The sequence below is a fragment of the Drosophila subobscura genome, chromosome J (assembly GCF_008121235.1).
Source record: "Drosophila subobscura isolate 14011-0131.10 chromosome J, UCBerk_Dsub_1.0, whole genome shotgun sequence".
Classification (NCBI taxonomy): domain Eukaryota; kingdom Metazoa; phylum Arthropoda; class Insecta; order Diptera; family Drosophilidae; genus Drosophila; species Drosophila subobscura.
In genome coordinates, this window is record NC_048532.1 from 15,596,622 (window position 1) to 15,616,269 (window position 19,648).

The following is a 19,648-nucleotide window of genomic DNA, read 5'->3' on the forward strand; positions in this document are numbered from 1 at the left end:
AAGAAAATTAAGTTTATTTATAATGAAAAAAACAAAAACGTGAAACAAAATTGTATTTAGGCTAGAATTAATGCTAAGATCGGAATAATTGCTAGACACAAGACGCATTCTCCCACAAAAGGGGTCCCACAAAGGGGGTCCAGAGGGGAACAGAGGATGGAGCATAGAGAAAGTGTTTCACTGCACTTTGTTCCTCTTGGTGAGAGCATCCCCCTTGCCGGGGGAGGGTGGCGATGGTTCAACATCCCTCAGCGATATATCAATTTCCGCCGTGGCCGTGGAGCCATTGTTCTCGTTGACACTATCCTCACTAGAAACGCGGGGTGTGGAGTGGCGGGAGGGGGGACAGAGACATAATCAAAGACATAATCAGTGTGCGTGTGTGTGGATTGGTTGGGTGGTTTGGTGGTATGGATTGTGTGGCATGTGGGCATGTGGCAGATGACATTTTGCCGGTTAACTAAACCAATTTTATTCGATGATGAGTCGGAGATGAGAGGTAGAGGTTCGGGCGCTGATTCATGAGTCATGATTCAAAGGAGTCGAGTCATGATGAAAGATGCGGCGGCTCTTATAAGTACAAGATATATTTGTTTTAAACGAGTAGGTTGAGTTTATGCAATAGAGAGAGTTAGAAGTTAGAGAGTAGAATAGAGTTTAAAGTTCATATTAAAGATATTTGTTGGGTATTTATTATTTTTGGATATATTTTGCTATGGATTTCTTTTGGTTTCTTGTTTAGATTTGCTTTAAACGGCAGCCACTTGATTTTTGTTTTTGTTTTTTATGTATTTTTTAAAGGGGTGGTACGTAACAAAGTAACGAGAAGTACAGGCAAAGTTTTGTTAAGCGACATGCCGAAAAATTGTATAGAAAACGTTGAGCGCACTTTTCATATGGATTTCAATTGAGTTTTTCTTTTGGTTTTGGTTAATGTACATAAATGTTGCTAAATAAAGTACAGCAAATACGATAGCTACGGTTTAAAAGTTTAGAAGAAGAGCGGAGAAACGCATCAGATTCGGATTCTTTGAGATTTTGTTTGAGACTTTCTTTGCGGGCATTTTGGATGGGGAATAGGTAGCTTTCGGTGTGACTTCATGCATCGGTGGACTTACCCGTACAGTCTACTATCTCGAAAAGTCCTTTTGTATTTTTAAATCGGGGCATTACAATGGAATGTATTTCAAGTCAGAGAGAGAGAGTTATTTTCTTTTGAACGAAAATTGTGCATAAATCAAAACAAAAAAGAGAACAAATTTGTAAAAGAAAAAGGAAATCAAGAGAAGATCCCTTTTGAGTCGATAAAGAATTATCCATTTCGATTCAAGGGGTAATATCAAAATCAAGGGGTATGCAAACCGCATAATAAACTTCCAAGTAAATGTTAAGAAAAAGGTCAGAGTTAGTTCAGTTTTTTGGGGTTTTTCTTCATCAGAGTTTTGATTTTTTTAGGCGGGGATTAGGGGGAAGATTGCTTTTAGAGAGTTTTTCAGGAACTTCGTCGACAAATTGCCATGATTCGTGTGCAGATTCGTGAGGTTTGAGAATGAAATCGGAAGCACATACCTGCCATTGTTGTGCCTGAAGAGGGCGAGTATCTCCTCGAAGGTCTTGTTCTTCGTCTCGGGCACCTTTTTGTACGTGAATATCCAGAAGATGGCCAAGAACACGCTAAACGGCAAGAACGTATAGTTCTCCAAAGCAGTCTAAAAAGAGGGAATTAGAGGGGTTAATCAAATCATAGTTAAAGCCTTCTCACTCACCTTCATGCTGGGGAAACCAATGCCAACCACAAAGTTGGCCATCCAATTCACTAGCACCGCAATGGCCATGGCACTGGGTCGGGGTCCCTGGGAGAAGAGCTCTGCGGTGATCATCCAGGGTATGGATCCGGGGCCAACGGCAAAGAAGACCACAAATCCGAGGGTGGCCACAACCGATAGGTAGGACATCCAGTCGATCATTTCCTGTACGTAACCAAAAAACTCCTATACAAAATGGCATAGTAATCGCATTCTCGATGATTTGTAGGCTTTCTCTTTGACGTTTTTTTCTTTTCCTGAATACCTTTAACTCGTTTTACGCTTAACAAAGAGAATAAACAGCTACTCGAACTGCTTGTTCTCTCGTTACTCGTTCAACGTATAACGAACTGTCTGTTCAAACCAAAATCAAATCAAGGAGATTGATGAGAACTCATCAAACAAAGAATAAAAATATATATCATAACCCTAAAGAATCATTATTCCTGACTTTTCTTTTATGCATGAGAGTTGAGTTGAGATTATAGTTAGTTTGGGAGTTGTATAGTTTCTTAGCTTTTCGGTTCTTGGTTCTCAAAGAGTTTGCTACCGTTTACCACAAACTGTCGCTCGAGTCTTTTTCTGTGCTGCTGCTTAGGATATTATTGATTAGAGCGTGATTCTATATATCTTACAAAGTAATCAAAATTAAACTAAATCAAACTTAAATTAAATTAAAAGTAAGCTTTAATCGTAGTCTAAGTCGACATTGAGAGTTTGTGTTTCGTTTGTGTTTTGATTGGAAAGCGATTGAGTTTTCTGCGCGAGTGCTCTTTCTGCTTCTGGCTCTATCTTTTGTACATTTACGTCTCAGTGTGAGTGTTGGCTATTGGCAGTAGTGGAAACAGGGTGCCGTGTCCGATAAACGTTTTTGCAGAGTTGTGTTCGATTGCATTTGTTGCCTTTGAAACTGTGTGGATTTAATTGCTTCTAATAGAATTTTCGTTTCTTTTTGCTGGCCTGATCAAAGCGAAAGTATAAGCAATAAATAATATAATAATTTCAACGGAAAACAGATTCGTCAACTGATTTCGATTTCGAGTGAGTGTTTGGCTTGGTTGTTGTTCTGTGTTCTGTGTGTGGGTGGGCGAAAGCCTGCCAAGTCGAGAATAGCTTTTAAATAAGGGGCAGGGGACAGGTTGCACGAGGGAGCTGGATCCTTGGGGGAGCACTAACACCGGCAATTGCTGTTCCTCTATTCAATGTAGAGGATGCCAGCGAATGCCGGCGCTGGCTCTGCTTTGTGGGGTCTGCGGGTGACCAGCTCTCACTCGTGCAACAACTTAAGGCTAGGCAAACGCAAAAATTAGTCAAATACACAACTCAAAAATGCATTCCAAAGGCAAGCAACGTGCAGAGAGTATTACAGAAATCGTAAAGGCTTAAACTAACGCTAATTTATGGTACTAGCTTATGTGTTTAAATATTCAATAAACATTTAGAGAGAGGCTAATCATGCAATGCCAAGGGATATATGTAATGTATGTATGCTAACGATAATTAATAACCCATAAAAGCGATATCAAGTGGCGGCCTATAAATTACCACTGTACATAAGTATGTACATATGTATGTATGTAAAATGTATGATAAACAGGTACAAAATTTAATGGCCGAGAGAGTAAGGGAGCTCTAGCAGCAGAGGCAATAAATTCATCGCGGTATAAATTCAAAATATATATCTCACATCAATAATTTATAGAGAAATGTACGCGCGGGACAACTGTCATGCTGTGTGTGCCCCCTCCTCTCTTTCACTTTCTCTTTGAGTGTATCTATGTCTGCATGGGTTTGAGTGTTTAGCTGTGTGAGTGTTGAGTATGTGCGTGTGTGAGTGAGTATTTTGTTGTTGTTGTTTTTCACTGCTTAGCTCTTTTTAGGGGGTTATGGCTACTGGCATTGGGGTTTGTTTAAACACAACTTCATGCATAAAATATTCATATCAATATTCAAATATTTATAAAACACACACGCATTCGCTTGAACGATATGCAGATGTATATACTATAGCTAAAGGGTATATATAAGTAGGGGGATAAAGTAGTTTCTCCTTTAAAATCATATGCAAATGCGACACACAAAAAAGGGCACAAAACTGCAGGCATTCCGCATTCACATTCCACATTCCGGGGAACACATATACAAGGCTAATGTATAATATGCTACAGCATATACTGGCCACTCGTATACTTGCCTTAATCAAGAACGAAATCGTTATGAATATGGAGAAGATGAACATGCCCCCAAGGCCGTACAAGTGGAGAGTCCTACGACCCGTGCGATCCATCAGTGGAATGGACACCAGTGTCATTACAACCTAAGGCAAAGAGGTACATATATTAGATACATTTTAAGCCATAAAGTAATCGTTAATCCTTGCCATTATAGCGCCTATGCCTATCGTGGCAAATTTGGCGCTCTCCTCCGTCAAGCCCGAGCTCATGAACAGCGACGTGGAGTAGTAGAAGACGGCGTTGATGCCACTGAATTGCTGACTCAGCTGCATCACAATGCCAATGATCAATGGGGGACGCAGGGTGGGCGAACAGATGAGCTCCATGGTGGATATATGGCTCTCGGCCTGCTGGGCACGCTCCTCGGCGCGCATCTCCTCAATGTCCTCTTCGACGGAGCCAGAAGCGCGCAGCCGTCGAAGAGCTACAAGAAAATAAAGGAAAGATTAGAGGTGGTCAAAGTAATTCATAGTATTTCTCGGTACCTTTTCGTGCCTCTTCCTCCCATTGCTTGGTAATCAGCAAATATCGTGGCGACTCTGGGCAGACGGGCAGTAAAATGAGTTGCAATATTGCTGGACATATGGCCAGGCCAAGGAGGATGGGCCAGCCCTCGTTGGTGCCGAGTATCTGCTCGATTCCCAGGACTTGGGATAATAGTAAACCTACAGTCACAGCCAATTGATTAACAGTACCTAAGCCACCGCGTAGATTCAGTGGCGCTATCTCCGAGATGTACATCGGCACTAGAGATGTATTGAGGCCTAGGAATGGATTAAGATATGAGTAGATTCGAGCATAAATATATTCAATCAGATATGTAATACTTACCACAATTAACGCCAATTATAAATCGGCCAAGGAATAACATTTCATAGGAATGACTAACTTTGGTAAAACCCATCAAACAAGCACCCGATATTCCAAGCACATTGTTCAACAGTAGGCCGCCTTTTCTGTGGATCCAAAGAGAGATTTAACATCTGCATTATCTATATCTTTGAGCCAATATATAACTGTTACTTACCTGCCAAAACGATTGGCCATCCAGCCGCCACTGAAACCGCCGAGCATGCCGCCAATGGCAAATATGGAGACTGCCACCGAGTACAGCTGCTGGATGAACTCCTCGCTAATGTCCTCGCCATAGCGATCCTTGTACACATCCTTCATGAAATTCTCGATATTCTTCTCCGGGGCATTGATGACGCCGGTATTGTAGCCGAACTGCAGCATGCCAAGCACCGCCGAGAAGATCGAGTACGTGAGGAAGAAGGTGAGACCCTGAAAAGTGTGCGAGGAAAGAAAGAGATTGCCATCCATTAGTCTTGTACAACATCTGCCCGAAGGGAAGGACAACGGAAGGACATTTAAGGATTCGGTTCGGTTCTTGGGGGGTGGTTCTGTGCGGGTCCATCAAACGCTTTGCAAACAAACGAGTGTGCGGTACAGTAAAACCAATATTCAATGTCCATAATCCATCGATCGATCGATCGATCGTTTGATTGATTGATTAATTCTCTAAGCATACGCTATGGCCAATTATTATTCTAATTCAAACTTAGGCATAATACAAATCATAGTTAAAACTCTGATGAATGAAGAGTGTCTGTCTGTCTGGTGGGATGTTACAAAGCAAAATTAATATTTAAATTATAAATAAACAAAATAATTAACAGTTTCGTAAAAGATTAATTTTATTTTCGAAGCTTTTCGCTTATAAACTTAACAAAAACTTAAAATGTAAATACCATTGTTCCACTAGCAGGAGATCGGCTCAAAGATGAATGTTTCCATCTCCTGCTAATGGAACTTCGGTTCAAAAGATTTCAAGATAAAGTACGTTGATGACAAAGCCGTCTGTATGTGTGTATCTGTGGGATGTGCAGAAGCTGGTACCCCAAAATCTGGAATATATATTCCAATCCTTTAGGCATAGCAGCTTCTGCTGTCAGTGGATGTGTGGTGTGTGTGTGTGTGGAGCGTGTGACATGTGGATGGATGGATGGGTGACAGGGTGGCTCTGTGGCATAGATGGTTGTGTGGATGGTTGAGTGGTTTTAGTGGGTGGATGGATGAGGTTTTATTGGACAAGTGGCAGTGTGTCGTGGTTGGTGGTTTTTTGGTTCTTTGGCTCATTGGTGGTGTAGTTCGGTTTGTAGTACATGAGATAGAGAAATGAAATTCAAGTATTTAATTACACAACATGGCAAATAATTTAAGCTACAAACTTGTTCTAAAAGTCTTAGCTTCCGTCGGTGTGTGTGCTCCTCCAGTCTGTCGACATATTCGCGCAGCTCCTCAATCTCCTCCTTCACCTGCTGCACGGTGTCCAGTTCATGTTTGATGGCCACCATATCACGTTTGACCTGTTGGACAGGGGAATATTATAATATATTCTTAATGAATAGAGTGTATAAGCTCACCTCTGAGACTTCACTCTGGCAGGACTCTACGGATTTGGTCAGCTCTTGGAGCTGGGTGCGAATTTCGCACAAGGCGACTGTCGTCTCCAGGTGTCGATCGCCTCGCTGCAGCTCATCGAGTTTCGCTGATAGATTCATGCTCATCACGCTAACTTGCTTTTGCAAACTGTACAATGTGGAAACGTAATTCAATTGCACACACACAAACGATGGGGTTGCATGCCACACAGCCAGCAGTTGCAGCAGTTCCAAGAGGTCACGCAACGTTGGCAAGTGGGTTGTCCAGTCGCAGTCGCAGTTGGAGTCGCAGTCAAAGTTTAAGAAAATATCAAGCAGAAAATGCACTTTAGTCGTACGATACGCCACATGGCATTCATTTCGGCCGAAATCCTACTGGTATTTGTATCGTATAGCGTATATAAAGGGCTATTTAGCGTGTACAACGTATACGTAATTTATTTCGCAAAAAAACACACAGAAAACGAAATTATTTATGACCGCTTGCATTAAAATTTACTGAACTATGCAATTATTGAGGAATGGCAGGGGGAATGGGGAACGGCAACATAAATATCAAGAGGCAGGGGAAAACGCAGCAAACAGAAAAGGGTAGGAAAAACGTGGGAAGGAGCCAGTGGGAAAACGGGGAAAAGAGAATGCTGAGAAAACGCACACCAGACAACAACAGCAGCTCCTTTCTTGGGGCGGCTCTTTAGCGGAGGGACAGGCGCAGGCCTTGGCTTTTGGTTGAAGCGGGAGTGTGGAGCTGCGCTGTGCTGTGGCGCTGTTTCTGGTGGCAAAAGTCCAAGAGCAAACGAAAGGATTTCTGTAAAACAACACAAAAAAATAAAGCGGAGAGCACGAAGGATGAGCAGGAAAGGAGGCAGAGGCAGCACGCAAGGATGCAGAAGCAGTGGGTTATACGTTCCACCAACAAATACGTAAACAAAAGCCAAGGCAAGGCAATGGACAGGGATAGGGACAGGGCCAGGGCCAGGCAGTCGACTAAGTACATAAAAAAGTAACTTCAACTAAATTGTTGGCATATTTCGTTAAGGTCCAAGGCCCAAGAGTAATGGGAAAGTCGAAATGCTAAAGTACAATCCAGAAAGAATGAAAAATTGATGGTCTCGTAGTCTCGTGTACTCGTTGCAGAGCTGTGGGCCATGGGCCATCCCTTTAAGTTGCCACATCCGAGAGGCAGCCAACATTTATTACAGATACAATGCCGTTCCCCCTTCCTATTGTTTGGATTCTTTTTTTTTTTGTTCTAGTTCTAATCCTGTTTATGTTTCAGGATCCTATCCCTTTCCCTCCGCTCCCTTCACCCACCCATCAAATGCATCAGATTTACATTTTCATCAGAGAAAACAAATCGCTGGCGCGCGCTGTTTGCATTAGTTTTTGGCTCCCAGAATATACATATCCCCATATTCGGGCTGCTTTTTGTGCGTCGTTGAAGAGAATGCTGTTCGTACAACAAGCAAACAAGCAAACATGCAACAAACAAAACACAGGCGAACGAGCCGGCATCTAAATCAAATGGCAACAATGGCCAAAAAAAGCTATCCATAGAGGATCGAAGCACTGGATACCCTGCTCCTACTGAAGGGGATTCTCTATAGAATTTTCACCTAAGCAAACGGATAGCAAACCTCAAACCCTGAATGCGAATGGCAATATCCTTTTGCTGATTCGTAAAACATCTGCTAAAACTCATATAACCCTCTGCAAAATCTTTAAAATTATAGTCACCAGCACTTCGTGCCACAATCTATGCGTTGGCTGCACACAATGCGCATACGACACGTGGCATGGGACCCCGGAGTCCATGCCGTGCCTCTCGAGTTGCTGCTGCTGCTGCTCCTCCGCATTATGTTAATGCGGATGAGGTACGGAGGCGACGGGGAAACTGCCGCCGCTGCTGCTGTCGTTAGTATTGTTATTGTTTTGCATTTGCACGGACATTGTTTTGCCGAGCATAAAAGGATTATTTTATGCATACATCAGCGAACGTTACGCCACGGAACCGAAACCCAAAACCAGAAACCGAAACCCCAGACCCCACAGCCCACAGCCTACAGCCCATAACCGACAGGCAGCACACCCTAGAAACCACTGAGGACCGAGGCTTACACTGCTGGCATCCTGTTGTTGCAAGTTATTGTTCTCTCTCAATGAAAACAATTGCTATCCTATCTGCTGTCGCCTAGTGTCCTGTCCCACTGTCTCTCTGCCCCTGCAACATGTGTATTGGCAGACGCACAACACAACTGTACCTTCGTCCCATTGTCCGTGTTGTCCTTCTGTCAGCTGCAGGAATTTTCGGTTTTGTATAACGGATTTGTATACGTGAGCATTTAATAAATTTTCTGCCAATTTTCTCCGCTTTTCTCTGCACTTCCGCCCCTGGCTTTTGCATTCATTAAACTCTCGAGTACGTGCATTTTCCTTGCTTCCTCGGAAAAGGACACCGCAAGCCGCATATTTGTTCGGTTTTCGGTTCATTTTGTCACAAGAGTAAAAGGGAGTGCAAGCTCAAAGACAAATCCAGGACTTGTCCTCAACGGATTATTCCTTTTGGCAGATGATTTCCATCACATTAGCAATGGGAAGTGGGAAAACCACCTTCCTCAAGGGAAAACCACCCTCTGCAAAGAGTACGAATACGATTTCAGTCTCTTCTTAGAGGTAGAATTTTCTGCTCATTGAAACATCAGTTACAGCTCACATTTTGCTCAGACTTCAATGCACACAGAATACATTTTGAGGGAATATTTAAAGCAAATTAAAAGCATAATGCGATTAAGAATAATTCCGATTGGATGAGGCATACAGGTCGAATCCGATCTGTTTTAGGATATGGGGAAACACAAGGAATAGTTCGGATACGGACAAACCAATTGGCATATAGGACATTCACCAAACGCTAACATTTATTTTGCTGCAACTTCTCGTGGCATTCTGCTCTGCTGGCATCACATTTTCTGAATTAAATTTCAATTTTATTTGCGGTTGCGTTGATTTTCATTTTGATTTTTCCTGAGTCTCGCAATATTTTATGATTTGCATAATTCATGATTTTGATGTTGATTTTTTTTTGTTCTTTTGTTGTTGTCTGAAATTTCTCAACTGTTTTTTACGGTTGGATATTCCTCAATTTCTATAAATTCTATAAATTATTATAGAGAGAGATACATATGCGGAAAAGCAAAATGTTTTTCAATGGGAAACAAAACAAATGACATAGGCGGAGGGCGAGGGCAGAGAGGGAGTCTGTCCAGTCCCCGTGCCTACCAATGTGAGAGGGTGAGGAGGCAACAACAAAGATGCAACAAAGATAGCAACAAACATTATGTAGTTTTTTTTTCTAATGGGAGTTTACTGTTTTGGTAGTTTTTTTCCCTCTTTAGTTGGTTTTTTCTCTTTTTTTTGTAAATTTTGTTGGTGGAATGACCGTTACGCCAATTAGTTTGGGGTTTTCCTTTCTTTTTTGGGTGTTTTTTGGAAACCATAAAAACTCTGTGTGTGCAGTAATTTATTGCAGCAAACTAAATGAAAATGAAAATGATAACCACAACGAAATGAAGGACATTTAGGAGTTGTTACACGATGCGTTTTCCACCGACTGCAGAGGGAGACTTCTGCTCTCATTTGGCCATGTAAATGGCTTTTTATTTGTTAATTTACTTTACAGCTCGACAGATTTTACGCTTCTGAGGTTTATCTCTGATGGAAACACATCGTGCAACAGCAGCAGAAGCAGCTTTGACAAGTGAAAACATATATCCAGAAAATATATTGTGTGACGACTGGCTGGCTGGCTGATTGACTGACTGACTGACTGATGGATCACGTCTACGGGGCAGTGGAGAGTGGAGCGGTTAGTGGATGGTAAGAGTGGAGGAGGCAGAGTGGGAATGGAGCTAATTATGAACTTTGATGACATGCAGAGTGGAGCGAAGAGAGGGAGAGCGAGTGGGGGAGAGTAAACCGCATGCTGATTGACTGCCTGTGCGAGTACGTTTGTCAATGACTGTACATGGATTTTGTATTTACAAATGTATGCGCGCGTGTGTGTGCACTGTGACTTAATGGACACTCAAACACTTTTGGGCATGTCATAAAAAACATGACACAGCCAGGCAGCAGGCAGTCTGCCCCTCGAGAGGGCACTACATGGGATGCCGCACATCTACCCTCTCCTGGGGCCAGCTTCCTCCCTCTCTCTCACTCTCCTTTGGAGATGTATTTGTATGTTTATTCGTTGGTAAAACTAATTTAATTTATATTTTTGAACATAATTGAATACTAATTGAATGTTGCATGCAGATGGTAAATGGAAATGGAAAATAGAAAGGACAGAGTTGTGGCAAATATTCGAATAATTAACAAATCAATTTCGAGTGCCAAAAACACAGATAGAAAGAGCGAAGAGTGAAGAGTAAACAGTGAAGAGTGCAGAGTGCAGAGAGTAGGGGTTACAGGTTAAAGGGGGATTAAACATTACAAAGAGCGAAAGACAAGAGGTGGTAGTGGGTGGTAGGGGGAATTAGCAAAAATATTTCGATATTTAATTGAAGTTTATTTGGTTTTTGGGAACTAAATTGCATACTCATTGAGTGGCGTGAATACCAAACCACTTTGCGAGTGGCTGCATCGTTCATGTAGTTGTTGTTGTTGTTCATGTTGTTGTTCATGTTGTTGTTGTGGCAGTGGCAGTGGCAGAGTGGCACAGACAGAAAGGTGAATGAAGTGGATGACAAAAGAGCACATAGTATACTAGACATTTGGGTACAACATTTTGTAGTGTGTGTGAAGGCAGAGGAAGAGCAGAGTGAGAGAAATGGAAGAACGGCAGCCGCGCCTTCAATTTAGCGACAGCCCCAAAAAGCAAAACATTATCCGAAATAATCCGAATAAATTTCGTAGAAATTTCTGGCTGCTTTAAAGTTAGAACAACGCTCAGGCCTGCACTCAATTTTATTTTATTTATTAAATTTGCTTTAATATAATTGATAAGAAATAAAACCGAGAACAGGTCTGATGGGAAATCAAAATATTCTGAGCGATGGAAAATAATTGTTTACTGACTCAATCACTCAATCGACTCTGTTGACATTTGATGAACAGTTTTTTCTCATGTTTGATTGCAGTTTTTGCTGAGCAACAAAAAGGAAGTGCCAGGCTACCGCAAAAAAGTGACGGAAAAAGAAACCAAAACGAATGACAGCAAACAAATTGAAAATAACACACCAAATTTAATTAAAGCACTAATTTTTGCAATAATTTACAGATTTAACAGATACACACACACGCACACACACACAAGAACGGAAACGGAAACAGAAACAGAAGCAGATGCAACAGATTTTGCCATGAATGAATGAGCGTGGAATGAGTGGAGAAAGAACTCTTAAATGAGTGATGCTCGAACAATGCCAATGCTGTTCATGATGATTGTGATGGATTATACAGTTAGTTGGTGATTAATTAAATGAATGCTCGGTTAGTGTTTATGTTAGTTAGTTATGCTAGTAAGCGGAATGTGGATATGGATATGTACCTGGGTGGCATTGTGCCCATCATTTTGCTGCTGGCTTTTTATGCTTATCCCTGCTCCGTTGTTAAGTATTTTAGTTGCTAATTATCTTGGTATTATTTTTAGTACATATATTAGAATTATAGTGATTGGTTCGTTGCTTTTTTGCCTTTCTCTCTCGTTTTTTTGTTTTTTTGGTGAATGTCGTATGTGCCCGCAGGTTTTGTTCGAGGGTACGTTTATCGAGGGTATCAGAAACAACACACAACACACACAATGGGCAATGGCTGATGATGCCCCTCAATCTCAATGCGCTCTCTCAATGAATAATTGACAGAAGACAGTAGTCTAAAGGACACACAGGAGGAACACACTTAAATGAACACAAATCTGTTAAAGGAATGGAGAACACACAGTGAATCATAGATACATAGATACAGACATAGAATGTCACATAAAAACACAGAAAAAAGAGCCCGAAATTACATTTGAAATTATAATTAAATATTTGAACATAGAAGCACATTAATTGTTTTCATAAATTAAACAAAAATTCCACGCAAATACAATTGCTGTTTATTTGCGGGGAATATTTATGACCCGAATCCCCACTCCAAACACTGCCAGCCAACAAAATTAATGACCCTTAATGAGGCATTATCTAGGACAAGCAGAGTTCAGAGGGGGTTCCACAGGTTCTATAGATTAAATAAAATATGCATAGAGATAGATAGATAGTTAGCTAGAGAGAGGGAGAGAGAGATACATACTCGAGCAGCAATTGGCGCAATGTGGCCTCGTCCTCTCCATGACATCTCAATCTCGATTCACGATCACGATCATCCCGACTCGAGGAGGAGGTGTGGCGCTGCCGCTTGGGGGCATAGCTAAACGAATGACGATAAAAACGGCCGTTGTTTTGTATATTCTCTGCACCACCACGATAGGCGTCTACAAAGAAAATTAAATATATATTTAAAATCTGCAGCATAAGGTTACAGTTCTTTATGCTTACCTTCTGGTCGCAATCGTACTGGCGGTGATGTCAGCTTGAGTTGTTGTGACGTTGTTGAGGGCGGATTCTTACGTCGACCACCAAACACATAATCGTAGGAATCTTCGCTCAAATTGGACACTGGATTTTGGTTCGAATCGGTAGATGTATGGTAGTAGGGAGGGAGGTATGGACCGAGTTTAGTTTTAGGAAACACCAGAAAAAAAACCTTTTAAGGCTTACATCGATTTCAACACTTTTTTATACACAAACACAAGAAAATAAGCGCAACACTGAACCGAAACTTAAACGAAAATCAATCGAAACAGTGAATATTTAACACAAAGCTTAAGGAAATATCACAAAATAAGATAAACAATAAAGATTTTATTGTCTTCTGTTAACGCGAAAAATTGTTATGGAAACACAATGTCCCGTGTTGAAAATTGAAGTAAAACAACCGAAAGTAATCGAAATTAAGAATGTTTACTAAAATAAGATAAATATACCATTGATAAAAGCTTATACAAATACTGTTTACTGTATATAAACTCTAAACGCACAATAAATCCCACAAAAATATTAAAAATGAGCTGAAGTCTCTCAAAATTATAAATATGTATATTCCATAAATATAAGAATAAATTCTTTTGGTAACTCAAATACTCCCTCTATAGCCACAAAATATTATTTTGACTCCCCAACACACATCCAAAAATCATCCAAAAAATAAGAACTAAATCACAGAGCGTCTCAACGCGATAAAACATTTCTTATAACTGAAACTCACTCTATAAACACAATAAATCACACATTAAACCATCAAAAAGCATCATAAACATAAATAAAATATACAATGGAACAGTAAAAATAACAAATATAGATATCAAATCAAAGCAAATATTTAGTTTGTCAAGTTTTCGTGGTCATATAATCATTATGTGTTGTAGTTAAAGTTGTTGCAGTTCGTCGTGGAGAGAGATTGTTGTTCGTTGGTTGAGAGAGAGATATTGTTGGGGCGATAGATTTTTGTTGTTCGTGTTATATTCGTGAAGATTGAAACAAGAGAGAGCACACAGACATCATTGTAGTTGTTATCACATTTTGATTGTTCATTTTTCATACAATTTGTAGTGTTTCGACAGCACAAAAGGTTGTGCAGGGGGGAGTACCATAGTTGGCTTAAAAAACAGCCTCAAAAAAGCACAACTGCAAAAAACACATTCCGCTGTTGTTTCGCTCTAAAGAAAACACAGCTTCAAAAACACACAGACACAAAAATAGAGGAAAGAGAGAGCATAGATCATGGAAAAAGGTAGGCAAAAATACATGGGAAAACCTCTTTTAGTGGATTGCAAGGGGTAGAGGAACAGCAGAGCGGGGGACGGTATAAATAAATAAAAAATGTTATCAAAAATTGGCAATACAAACATCAGGCAAGTATATACAATTTTTATAGTAGATACATAGAGACAGAGAGAGAGAGATGTAGAAAGAGCGAGAAAAAAAGATAGAAAGAGTTGATTTGAAATGTGAAGGAACGATAGAGATATTTGTCTGATTGATTGATTGTTTAAGTGAAAGACTGAAAGACTGACTGACTGACAGACTGACTGGCTGACTGACTGAATGAGTGGTGCTTCTGCTGATGTTTGCATAAAAGTTAGACGAGGGGGAGAAGACTCAATAAAGTGTACGAGGGGAATGGGTATGCACGTTGTGTAGTACGAGACGAGTGTAGCTGTGGGTTCTGTGTTTCAGGTGTGTGTTCGACCGATGAGGGGTCTACAGAGGGGCTTCCACTGGTAGCAACGATTGCCAAGCGCCAGCAGAGATGGGGAATATTGTTACGATGAAATACCAACAAAAATCACTGATTTAATGGTTGAAATTTGAAAAAAGTACTTCAACCTAATGAAAATTGCTCAAATATTTGAGTTTTTGGGAGGAATGTTGAAGGAATTTAATGTTAAATTTAGCTAAATGAATGGAAATGGGCTTCAAATGCAACAAACGTACAAGTACGACGTACGACTGTTGGGCGAGTGTACGATAAGTGTAGGTGGAGTGTAGCAGTGTGTGTGTGTGTGTGTGTGTCGGTGGCTCATAGTTCAGGTAGGTGTAGCAGTGTGCAATGAGGGGTTTTATAGAGAAAGAAACTAAAAATAAAACCAGAAATACAACTAAAATCCAATACAAAAGGGCAATCGAATCGAGTAGCCCCAATCTACACACCAATTAAAGTTGCAATCAATTGGAAAAATGGGGTTTGAAAATGGCAACGGAAATGATAGATACAGCCAGGTAAAGCAACAAATAAAATCAGAGTCCGTAAGTGCAGCAGCAGCAGCAGCAGCAACAAACTGGTGCATGCAACACAAACTTTATAATGGGGCACAAAAATCTCTACACAAATAAAGGGAAACCAACAAAACCAAATGGAATAAAATACGTAAATCGAAACGAAAGAAACGGCAGGCAAATAACGACAAGAACAACAACAACAAATATATATCGGAATATGCAACATTCTGTGGCAGAGGGCAGGCAGTTAGCACACCTGGAAATACGCTCAATGGCTGCAGCACTTGGGTGGAACGCAGTGGCGGTGGTAGCGGTGGCAGCTGTCCAAACGGATCTTGATCGTTCGAAATGGAAGACGTCGGCGGTGAGATTATCATCGATGATATGTCACCAATGGTCGCCATGTCATTGATCTGGCAGGCTTTTCGACGGAGAAGAGAGAGAATTATCGTTAGTACAGAAAGAGAAAGAAATGTTACAGAGAGAGCGAGAGAGATGTGTGTTGGTCTTTGGAGATGCTTAAAAACTATGGTTTATTATGCGTTTGGGGTTGGGATTGCCGTTCCCCCAGAAGGGACCGCAAGGAGCATGGAGCATGGAAAAGCTTTTAATTCCGGCAAACGGGACAGGGCAGAATGGAGTGTGCAAAAGGGGCAAGAGAAGGGGTAAGGCAAAGGCAACAGCAAAGGCAAATGGTAAAAAGGTATGTGTGGCAGTGCGGGCGCCATATTTCGCACATAAATTGTATGCCAAAAGGGTGAGGGTTGGGTCTGGTGCTGGTGCTGGTGCTGGGGCTTGTGGTTGGGTCCCGTGTCCAAGGATGGGCGTTGCATGCATCGCTGCATACGCAAAAGCAACGCCTCGACAAACACACAGTAAGAAGAGAGAGAGAGAGAGAGAGAGAGACAGCAAGAGAGCGAGAGAAGTAGAGAAAAACCTGGAGAAAACTCTGTAAAAAAATGAAGCAAAGCCCAGGCGAAAAGGAAAACCCAAGCATACACACACACACACTCACACACATGTATGCATATATGCATGTATATGTACGTGTATGTGGTGCGTGCCTCTGAATAAAATAGATTTCCATTTTGATTCGAAAGGAGGCACCACAGCAGCAGCAGCAGCAGCAGCAGCGGAAGAACCGCAAGTCTTTAAGCTATTCCGCTATGCACCCAGTTGTGGCACGGTGCATGCTACAACATGCAGCACAAGGTGCAAAAGGTGAGCTTCCATTACAGTAAAAGAGGGAGGATCAATCAAAGCTCAATAAAAGGCACGGGCAATCGAAGGGAAACCTCATATGTGATGCCATTTTCCTTCCATTTGCCCACCCATTTGCCCACCCGCCTGTATCCTTTTGGGTACATCCTTAAAAAAATGCCTCGCTGGCTGTGCGATAAATGTGTGCTCCGTGCCCCAATGGCTGGCTACTCCTTTCCACCGTTCCTTCATTCCCGTTCTTGTGGTTTGCTCCCTCTTTCCTCCTGCTGCCACTAACACCAACACACGTGCAGCGGCAGCAGCAGCAGCAGCTGCCTTTTTTTTACCGTTCAACCGTTTCAGGAAGGGGGCGGGGATATTTTGAATTTTTATTATTTGCAATTTGCGTTAATGTTGTGGAAAAAACAAGCATGTGCCAAGGTGGCAGCAGGAGGAGGCGCTCTGTTATGGCTTTGGCTTTCGGCTATTGGTACATCCCTTCCCCCACTTCCCTCCCCTCTTGTACTCTTTCACTCTATTCTCCCACTCTTTTTCTTGTGGCTTCCCATTGAATGGCCATTTGTGTCACACAGACACAGCCACAGAGTGTGAGTGTGTGTGCCAGTGTGTGTGTGTGTGTGTGTGTGTGTGTGTGTGTGTGTGTGTGTGTGTGTGTGTGCATACACGCATACACTAATGACCTTTTCATGGCCGCCTTGCCTTGCCACCCCCCAAGTGCGCCACCCGACCTGTCGATGAATGCAAGAAATGTGATGGCAAATTATGGGCCTCTTCTCTGCCACGACAAAGAGGGGATGGAGGCGGAGAAGGTGAATGTGGATCCTCTCACTCCATAGGCACATCCCTTGGCCACATTTACAGCCACATCCCTACATCCTGCGAGTGTATCCTCGTCGGTGCAGAGCCTCATCATCATCCGCATCCACATCCGCAGCCCTGTGGGTCGTTCTCTGTCCTCTCTCCCTGGTGGATTCTCATCGTCTGCACTCGCACCGAGTATATTGACAAAATGATTTGTAAACATTTTTCGCATCATTAGTTCTGCGGCTGCTGCTGCTGCTGCTGCTCCTATGTACGTACGGAATACCCCTGCAGATCCCTAGCGCCCCACTGTAAAGGGCATTTCCCTTTTGGCATTTAAGCGATTAAAATCCGTGCATGCATCATGCGCCCCATCAGCCCATGAATGCCACTTTCTTCGCTCTGAGGGATGCCCCGCTTCGCTCTCTCTCTCTGTGGAATGGGTGTCCATCCTCCATTTTTCTACCGTGTAAAATGGGGAGCAGCAGCTGCCTCCTACTCCTGGCCCATGTGGCCTGTCCATGGCCCCTACTCTTACACCTGCTTTTGGCTGGAGGATTGCTGACGCCGCAGCAGCAGCAAAAGCGGAGCAGGAGGAGGATGATAAAAATAAACTGCTTCCGGCTTCAATTGCATCAATGAGGATGGACGACGACGACATGAAGTTGCCTTCGGAAGAGGTTGAGGACGAGGAGGGGGAGTCGAAGTAGAAGGACAGACAGCAAGAGACAGGAGGAGGAGATGCAAGAGATGCAGGATGCAGAGGCTTTGGCAGCAAATATTTGCTTAAATTTGTGCTGAGGTTAAGCTTTTTGTTTGCCTTTGCAGCAGCAGCAGCAGCGGGGGGAAGGGGAGTGAAGTAGAAGGAATAGCAGCAGGGGAGCCAAGTGGTTGGGGAGAAAAGTGAAGGGAAGTGCATGGAAGTAGGAGGACAAGGGAAGAGGCCAAACTAAAGTTGATGACATCTCCCCACTGGCCTCTGTCCACAGCGAAAGGTAGATTCAATGAAGGGTAAGACACATAGGCACCTCCTGTTTGGAGAATTACTATCTTTGGGGATTGCTTTAATAAAGCATATCCACGGAACAGCTTTTAGGCATCTTCAACCATGTTTTAAACATTTTTAAAGTTTTTTCTTTGATAGAAATGTGTTCCTCCATTAAGAAGTATCTTCATAAATTTGCTAAAAATATCCCCACAAAGTTTTTTCCCCAAAGTTTCAGCAGTCTCTACCCTTCCATCGACATGTACCTTGCGCCACAATTGCGTCTGGGGGGCAGCCGTTGCATCCGCTCGGATGCTTCGTTTGGCTTTGGCCCTGTCTCTTGTCGCTTGTCTCGTGGTCTGGCTGGTGGTCGGTCTGCTTCTGCTGCTGCTTCTGTACTCAAATGCTGCCCCGTGTCCCTGCCCCATCACCACTCCCTATTTCTGCTCCTGACATAGAAAAATCGTTGCTGGGGCCAAGGGGGCAGTTGCTGCTGCTGCGTTTTGACTGCATGCCAAGGCTGAATGAATGAAGGCCTGAGAGATGGAGCGAGATGGACTCCACACTGACGATGTTGCTGCTGCTGCTGATGACGCAAGCAGTCAGCCATGTGGCAATGTCTGTGTGTGGCAAGTGCATTGAGCAGTTTATTCACATGTGGCACTGTCTGCGTATGTGTGTTGCAAGGCGCTCTCTCTCCCTCTCTGACTTTGAGGCTCCTTCTCGGCCATTGACAAACTACAAAAAAAAGTTTTGCCTCGTGCTGCTGCTGCTGCTTCTTATTCTGGGGGGCACAAAGTTATGAAAAGTGGCCTCCAATCTTGTGCATGGTTGCGGTTGCATGCACCATACACCCCCACACACAGTTCCCTAAGAGGCAGCAACATTATGCAATCCCCAGACTTCATTTTGGCTCCGATTGACGGCCGTTTTCCTTTGGCATTTTCCATTTTTCTTTTGTCTCGACAGCGAAATCAAATCATCGTCGGGGGAAAATTGAAAACTTATTAATTCATGAGGGGCCGACCGACCCACCGCCCGCCTAATCAGAAGAGTCCTTGATGTCACGTCGTGTCCTCGAAGAATGGGAATCAAATTTAAAATTCAATTAACCGCAAAAGACAAGGGGGCAAAGGGATGGCTGTTGGTAGGAGAAGCAGGGGGGAAAACAATGCGCTTTCTGTGGTATTTTCCTCTCTCACTCACTCTTCGGGCATGTGCATTCCACCCACACGATTTTCCGCTGATGAAAAGCCTTTTAATGCGGTCATTTAAAAGAGGCTTTTGTCTTAAACTAAATGCTTTATACAATGATTAAATGATTGATTAAATGAAA

General features: G+C 42.5%; 1 protein-coding gene across 1 annotated transcript in view; it reads right to left on the reverse strand.

The window, feature by feature from the left end:
- The window catches only part of LOC117894182 (glucose transporter type 1), a 77,655-nt gene that overhangs the window by 6,154 nt on the left and 51,853 nt on the right, over positions 1–19,648 (reverse strand). Inside the window, 12 exon segments of the mRNA XM_034801087.1 lie at positions 1,570–1,709; positions 1,767–1,991; positions 4,000–4,122; positions 4,186–4,463; positions 4,525–4,803; positions 4,871–4,995; positions 5,067–5,323; positions 6,271–6,408; positions 6,466–6,631; positions 12,778–12,958; positions 13,023–13,142; positions 15,562–15,726. Of these exon segments, the coding sequence (XP_034656978.1) occupies positions 1,570–1,709; positions 1,767–1,991; positions 4,000–4,122; positions 4,186–4,463; positions 4,525–4,803; positions 4,871–4,995; positions 5,067–5,323; positions 6,271–6,408; positions 6,466–6,631; positions 12,778–12,958; positions 13,023–13,142; positions 15,562–15,726 (2,197 nt within the window).